Genomic DNA, 8629 nt, shown 5'->3' with positions numbered 1-8629 from the left:
TTTGTACGTTTAGATGCTGAAAATACGTCAGTATTGTACGTTTTAGTGCCTGTAAAAACGTAAGTAAATGTACGTTTTATAGTACCACATTTTACGTAAAATACATACAAATTATCATGAGATCACGTTGGACACAGGGCCTACGACCAATTTAAAGTATCCAGATATAAATTTGTTACCCATTCTCAGTGAGAAAGTGCCCAAGCAACATTGCTCAAAAAAGCAGCCTGGCAAAATTGCTCAAAAAGATGCCCAGTGTTATCATCAGCCTTAGGTCATGAATATTGTCTCAAAAGTCATGGAAAATCATGGAAATGTATTGATAAAAATGTGTATGAACCCTGTACTTTGAGATGAGATTTTGTTTCAAAAATTAACCCAAAAGCCGACTTTATTAATGATATAGACGGTAATGTAGACAAACTCATCAACAGACATTTTACAAACCAATCAGAATTATTTTGAAGGGGAAAAGTTTTTTCTACCACCAAAATCACGTCTGAATGTCAGCATTGTTCAATCATTTTAACATTTTTATGAGTAAATCTCTTCAATTCTAAATTTTCCTTAGTGTTAAAATTACGAAAAATTTGCTCCGTTTTCCAGATATTACTGAATCTATTTTGTTCATGCAGCTTACAGTATTTTCAAATTAAGGACTGTAAACTAGATTACTGGGACACAGGTTTTGTTTGTCTTTTTTTTTGCTTTGCACTTTGTTATATATCTCTATTTGTACATTAAATGCAAATATTGCATTAAATCATAAACAGATGCCACCACAGAGCTGGATTTAGTTGATATTTTTACCTCAATATCAGTCTTTTTTGGGGTGTATATGTGTAAGATCTATTTTTATTATTTCACATTTAAATTGTAAACAATCTAGACTGAAACTTCTTGACAGCACCAGTTTCCACTGACACTTGTTTAAGCAGTATCATTTTCTAGCCTATTCTATTATGTGAGGCAAGGCACAATTACGGCTCTGCTATTTTAAGTGCTTATCCATGCACTGACAGAATTAATAAAATATATTGTTTTTGAAATAAAAATAGAACTAGTGCACAAGTGTACATAGGGCCCAAAATGTATGTGACTGGAAATAAATAAATACATAAATAAATAAATACATACATACATACATACATAACATTTGTGAAAGCCATATGTTATTCCAGCCATTTTACTAAAAATATAAAATAAAATAAAAATAATTAAAAAAATCAGAGGGCACTCTGTCAACAAAATACAATAACAAGTGGTCACAGGAGATGCAGTTGATATGTGTGTAAATACCAGATGTCTATGCCAGTCTGTCTTGGCTGACCTGATCACTTGGGATGGATGGTAAGTGTAAACAGGGCCAAAGGGATCTATCTGGTCTTCAGGGAAGTGTAATATGCATGTGTCTAAAGTCTAGGTCGTGTACATTCATATATGTATGTTAAGACTCATTGACTTGTTCAAGGCTCTGTATGAGGTCTGCGTACATGCTGGAGTTCATATATCGTGGGTAGGAGTCTCGCTGCATGAGCTTGTAGATCTGCTGTTGTGCCTCATCAAACGTGCATGATGAGGGTTCCAGCATGTTCCTGTTGATCACTTCACGTGCATGTGAATCCAGACTTACCTATATATGCAAAGACAGATTTCCAGATGAAGTAATCATAGATAACTTATTCTAAGTGGTTATGTTACAAAAACTGGTGAGCAGTCTTGCTGTATTACTTCTACCAGGGCCAAGTGTCACAAACTACCTAACAACGCAAAAACATTGTTAATACATACAGTATATCATGATTCGATGCATCATGATATAATTGAACTGCAATAAAGACAAATGTATGAGACAGTGAGAATGAATCTGTTTAATTCTGAAAATAATAATAATAATTGTTTTTTGGGGGGGACCCCACTCACCAGAACTGCATCTCATAGAAGTGGCTCTGACTACACTATGCTAGAGTTAAGAACCTTATTTGAAACATACAGAGCACACATGGCCACATGTAAAGCATTAAAAATTGTGCTCTGCATTTAACCCATCCTAGTGCACACACACACGCACACACACACACACCATGGACATACCACTACCGTGGGGGTCCCTACATATCCCTGCCAGTACTGAGACTCAAAACATTTTGGTTACAAGACTTTCTAACCGTTAGGCCACAACTGCCCCCTAACTACTAGGTTTCACTTGACCATGAATCAGCATCTGATGCTATGGAAATACATTTCAGTTGTGACAACTGCCTGAAGTCTTTATAGAATCATGCAAATTCATTGGCTGATGATGCTTGGCACTGCCAAGAATGCACCATGTAAGCATCCATGTCATCATATCCCTTGAACTCTCTCTCCTGTGAGACCACGTTTCATTTCTCCATCGTCATCGACTAGAAGTAAGAGTTCTCCTATTTAGTGTTGTGTAGTAAGATGCCAATTTGTACATCCTCTGTCATTTTAGTCCTGAGAAACTGAGCTGAAGCCTTGAGGTTCTGACCAGGGGCATGAGGAAATTATTAATGGAGCTATAAATTCTTTGTTCTTCAATTGTCTCCTGTCAGGTCAATCCTGTCTCTGTTGCTATGATCTTCAAAGAATCATATGCATTCAAGCCCTGTGGGGGTATTATATATACACTATATACTGGAATATAATACATATTCCAAATGTATTAACATTTTAGGAAACTGTTGATCATGCCCAGAATTTATGAGAGGAAAAAAAAAATCAAATTATCCATCCATCTATGCATCCATTTTCTATACAATTTTCTCATATGTAGGGTTGTAGAAGTGCTGGAGTACCTCCCAGCATCTTGGACTGAAATCAGAGAAACATCCTTGGCAGCTGGCCAGTCCATCACAGGGCTAATTTACCAACACATTCTCACTCCCAACTCGTCTCATATTGACGCTTGGTCAGGACCCTTTGGCGTCACTTTTTGACACATAGGGTACCCCTTTAGCATCATTTTTCGATGTGCAGGGTCCTCCATTGCTTTAAATAAGAAAGCCTTGGCATCAGTATGCCAATGCGAAAGGCACTGGGAATTTTATCGTCATGATTAAATTATATATTGGGTAATAATATTGCCATTATTACATATATGTTGGGGTGTGATTTTTCAATGTAAACAGTTTTATTTACATTACACTATTTACACGTTTATAGGCACATAACCCAACCCCTGTCCCTAAACCTACCATTTGTCAATAAAACACAAGATATAACAGGCAGATACAGCTGCAGTCATAATTTATTAAAAAAATATTAATATTCCAAGTCTTCCGAGGCAAAACGATTGATTTGTGAGAGGAATAGACACAATCGCTGTCTCCGTCCACTGTAAAGCTCAGATACTGTGTGCAGTCTGAAAAAAGAAAGTGACGTGACATGTGGCCAAGTATGGTGACCCATACTAGGCAGTGGGCAGCCATTTATGCTGCGGCACCCGGGGAGCAGTAGGGGGTTCGGTGCCTTGCTCAAGGGCACCTCAGTCGTGGTATTGAGGGTGGAAGAGAGCGCTGTACATTCACTCCCCCCACCTACAATCCCTGCCGGTACGAGACTCGAACCCGCAACCTTTGGGTTACGAGTCCGACTCTCTAACCATTAGGCCACGACTTCCCTGTGCGCGAATTAAAAAAATGCTGCCAGAAGAAGCCTTAAGTCAGCTTTGGTTGTGAAATGTCATTGGCTCTTGTGTGTCTTATGACCGATTGCGTCATACGGGAGTATCTTTTTGAATGAGATGTGAGTGTGTTAACGGTGCGTGAATCATTTTTAGCTATTAAAACCTTATGTTTTACTCACTTCTTCACATAAAGATATCGTAGACTTGGAAGGCAACATGACTTGTTTGTACTGCTTTTTTATGGTCAGTTTTTGCAATAAATACCTGTGACTGTACTTTTATTTGCCTGCTACGTGTTTTATATTGTTCAGAAGTGGGTAGGTTTAGGATAGGGGTGGGGTTAGGTACTCCAATGAAAGTAAAAATGTATATGACATTATTTCTATTTTTACAAATGCATGCAAACCATTAAATTAAGACAAATAACTGAAAACAATGGAGGACCCAGCACTTCGAAAAGTGACGCTAAAAGGGTACCTTGAGCGTCAAAAAGCAAAGCCAAGGGGTCCTGACCAAGCGTCAATATGTGACAAGTTGGGAGTGAGAACTTGTTAAATTTACAGAGAAAATAACACATTTACACTCTCTTACACAAGCACATCTATAGGAAATTTGTGCCTCGAAGTCATTTACATTTCATGTTTCTTTGGCTTTCGGGGAAAACCAGAGTAAACCTGGAGCAAACCCATGCCAAAACAGAAAGGCCTCCAGAGTCAGTCTCAGTCAGGGACCTTTTTCCATTTCCATTTAGTCATTTAGCAGATGCTAAATCTTATCCAAAGCGACTTACAAATGAGGACAATAGAAGCAATCAAAACCAACAAAAGAGCAATAAAATGCAAGTGCTATGACAAGTCTCGGCAAGTTTTTTTTTTCTTCCTGTGAGGTGACAGTGCTACCCACTGAGCTAATTAATATAATTAATATTGAGCAAGGAATATTATCAATGTCGACAGGACTAGAGTGACCAGAGACTTTCTTCTCACCTTTTACAGAGTTTGCTCTGTTTCCCTCAATTTATAATGCTGGGGAACAGCTATATGGTTGTGGTACAATGATACTCTATCTACCCTATTGAGTTGCAGTGCAATGCATTAGTTTCTGGGCCATGCATTACCATTCCCTGTATGTTGACCTCTGTTCTGTGGGATTCTTCTCACTGTGGTCTCTCCAAAGGACTCTCTGCTTATGGCAAAGGAAATTCAATTACTTAGAATAAGATGTAATACAGGAAATTCCCTCTTCTTAGAATGGGTATTATGACAGTTATTTTTCTTGTACCCAAAACAGACATCAGACTGCACTCTTTTGGGTCTGAGATGGAATTTCACACTTTTGAAATACCATTTCAGAATGCTTACGCTAAAAACAAACTTTTTAGCTAATTTAACCAGAGGACTGGTTTATAATCCACATATTTATATTCAGATTGTGTAGAGACATATGTAAAATTTGCCTTCAGGAAGCGGCATATAATTTTAGAGCCCTTGTAGTCCAGATTTCTTTACCATGCGTTTTTACAAAATGTACAGATGCACCCTCTGAGGCTCCAGTGCATCCAGAGCATTCTGAAATATCTTGACAATTAGTTGGTTATAGCACACTTAGCAGTTGACAACGCATATTTTCTAGGACTGGAGTGAAACCTGTTTAAGCTGACATGTCTGTCTCCACCTCATGTTCAATGTTCTGTTTGTGGCCTTGTTTAAAAACAGCACAATCTCCCTGTGCAGGCTTTTCACTGATTGCTGGGGCTCTTCAAAACCTTACCTCACACCTTCTTCAAGCAATTTCTCCTACAGTTTAACTAGCACTTACACACATCAATACATCTCTTTTCTCCGGTGTTTTCCCCAAAAGCAGGCTCAGGTATCCCCACTGCTTAAAAAAAACACACACTAAACACTTCACATGTAGATAGTTACAGACCTGTCTCTCTCCTTCCATTTATAGCAAAAGCACTTGTATTAATTGTTTTCAACCAGGAATCATCTTTCCTTTCACAGAATAACCAGCTGGACGTTAACCAATCAGGTTTCAAAAGTGTACATTCAACTGAGACTGCATTACTATCGGTCACTGAAGCCCTGTGGATTACAAAAGCTGATTCCAAATCTCAGTTTTCATTCTGCTGGTTCTATCTGCTACCTTTCACACAGTGACTCATAAGATCCCTCTGTCCAGCCTCTCATCAGTGGGTATCACAGGAGCGCGTGACACCTCATGGTACCATCATAGAGAGGCACAAAAATACACAGAATATGAAAAAATGCAGAATCCTTGACAATATTCAAGACAGAGCTGAAAACTCTTCTCTATCGTTAACACTTAACTGCTTCCTACTGAATATATATACCTTTTTGGCGGGAAAGATGACGCAAATGTTTGCTTATAAGATGCTCAATATGTGATGATTCTATACACACTTCAGACAATCTCCAACTTGGTAGAGGTTACCACAGTGTTAGCTATATATATAGCATCACATTCCCTCCTCAGGGAACCAGTGCTATATAGCTAACCAAGATGTTTTGAAAAACAGATCAACAAACAATACAGGTCTATATACATGATGGTGACAAATACACTGCCTGTCCATAAAAAAGGTGCACACTTTAATATATTATTTGGACTGCCTTAAGCTTTGATTATATGGTTGTTTGAGAAATAAAAAGCTACTGCATGCACTGCATCAGTTAGGGTTAAAATAATTGTTCCCACACAGCATGCCAGAAACATTAATCACTGCAAAAAAAATTGTCAATCCTAAAATCAGTATTTTCGAAAAAAAGAAAAAAAAAAAGTATTTGCTTATTTAAATCCAAACAGCTTTCTTTCTTTTTTTTTTGGCCAGACAGTGTATATTCAGTATATATTTAACCACAGTGTCAGCAAAATTTAAATGCAGAGTGTGTAACCATGTGGATCCATATACCTCTTTAGGTGACAATACAGAAACGTAGTCCTCATATATTTGTTTCACAGTCTGTTCTACCATGGTTTTGTTGGTCTCTTTATTTAGATCCTCACAGGCGAGCCAGAACATCAGGTTTTCTTCACTAAACTCAGTCTTAAGAAACTGTCGGAAGTGCACACGACCTTGTGCACTTTTTATTAACCGCTCAAATGTCTCTCCCCATGTGTGTACCTCCTCCAGGGTGAGCTGAGGCCTATAAAAGAAGTGGTGTCAGAAAATAAAGTTCAAATTTATTTCTAAAGCACTGAATGAAACTACAATGTTGACCATAGTGCTGTACAAACAATAGAGCAATTAGGAGAGGACAGCATTTTAAATACTCATAACCATATATCTAATTTAGGAAATATAAAAAGAGAAACTTTAAAAGAACAGTTGAAATATACCTTAATTAAAGACAAAAGTGACACATATGGCACTAGCAAACTTCAGTTATCTTTTGATCGAGCGCTATCATAAAAAATGTTTTCAGATGGCTTTTAAAGGGTTAGTTCACCCAAAAAGGAAAATTAGCCCATCAATTACTCACCCTCAAGTCATCCTAGGTGTATATGACTTTCTTCTTTCAGACGAATCCAGTCGGAGTTATATAAAAAATTGTCTTTGATCTTTCAAGCTCTATCGTTGTACTCAGCGGGTGTTGCATTCCTTCGGTTCAAATGACGTGAAATAAAAAGCACCCTTCCACGACTGGATTCGTCTGAAAGAAGAAAGTCATATACACCTAGGATGCATCGGGGGTGAGTGAAACACAGTCTAATTTTCATTTTTGACTGAACTAACCCTTTAAACTTACTGAGTGTCAGTACGTCCCTAATATATAGCGGCAGGCTGTTCCATAATTGTTCCTTAAACTGGAAAGAATTTAAAGAGCCATCTTTGATTGTCAAAAGAATTGTAGGTTCAGTTCACTCAGCCAATTAGATTTCACGTAGCATTTTTATCAGTCAGTTGTGGAGGTCTGACCTTTTAAAACAGTGTATACAAAGTAGCCTACTTTACAAAGAGATGCCGCACATCCCACAAACCCACACAGGGCTCAGGTGCAGGACAAAAAAAAAGTCAAACTATAGTAAAAATACAAACATATTGTCCGCACACTGATGTAACTGCTCCATAAAAATAATTTATTGCTGCAACGTTTCGACCATCAGGTCTCCGTCAGGCACCTTATGGAGCAGTTACATCAGTGTGCGGACAATACCTTTGTATTTTTGCTATAGTTTTGACTTTTTTTGTCCTGCACCTGAGCCTGAACCTTAGTTGGTTTGTGGGATGTGCGCAACATTTTTACACTTTGGTTTTTGAAAACAAAAACACAACAATAAAAAATCAAGTATATAGTACCTTTTAAAACAGTGTATACAAAGTAGCCTACTTTACAGAGAGATGCATATGTACATTTGCAGAAAATATCAAAATACAAACATAAAAGAGATATAGTAAAACAAAGTAGCTACAATAACCAGTTTATGTTAAAACAAAAATACAACAATAAAAAAATCAAGGAAAGTCCCTGCACAAATCTGTTTTGAGACTACTTTTTAAAAGTGCATAATGATAACTTTTGATAACGTTAAATGCAGCTGCGAAAATAATTAATATCTATAGCGCATGAGCACAGAGAGTGAGAAGAGAGACACTTTTTAAGTGCGCGCACTCTCTCCGGGCGAGTTCTGCATTCAGGAAGACAGCACATCTCAAACACATTAAACAGCGCGAGTAGTGTTTCTGTCAGCGGCACATGCAGCCTTTCTGTCCAAGCATCTGACGGGCCGAGCCGCTTAAACTAATATGCGAAACGAAACTATAAACTATGTCTTACCAGTTTTTAAAGGCCTTAATATGAAGCTTGTCACATGTTTAGAACAAATTGGATCATGCACTTTCTCCGCAGCAGTTCAGTCTGTGTCCTCCGCTATATTTTCAGATGCACTCGTATCAAACTACTGTATATCGATATAAACGGTATTGCCTCATATCGAATCGCTTATAAAGAAAAT

General features: G+C 37.8%; 1 protein-coding gene across 1 annotated transcript in view; it reads right to left on the bottom strand.

Moving 5' to 3' along the window:
* Positions 1–1237: 1237 nt before the first annotated feature.
* LOC107702199 (regulator of G protein signaling 20) overlaps positions 1238–8629 on the bottom strand; it is a 28328-nt gene continuing 20936 nt past the window's right edge. The window contains exons 4-5 of the mRNA XM_016504438.1: positions 6585–6819; positions 1238–1633 (exon numbers count right to left, since the gene is read on the bottom strand). Of these exons, the coding sequence (XP_016359924.1) occupies positions 1448–1633; positions 6585–6819 (421 nt within the window). The 3' untranslated portion in view covers positions 1238–1447. The remainder of the gene's footprint in view (positions 1634–6584; positions 6820–8629) is intronic.

Source organism: Sinocyclocheilus anshuiensis, unplaced genomic scaffold (assembly GCF_001515605.1).
Source record: "Sinocyclocheilus anshuiensis isolate Anshui unplaced genomic scaffold, SAMN03320099.WGS_v1.1 scaffold602, whole genome shotgun sequence".
Lineage (NCBI taxonomy): Eukaryota > Metazoa > Chordata > Actinopteri > Cypriniformes > Cyprinidae > Sinocyclocheilus > Sinocyclocheilus anshuiensis.
This window is presented reverse-complemented; position numbering and strand designations above follow the sequence as displayed.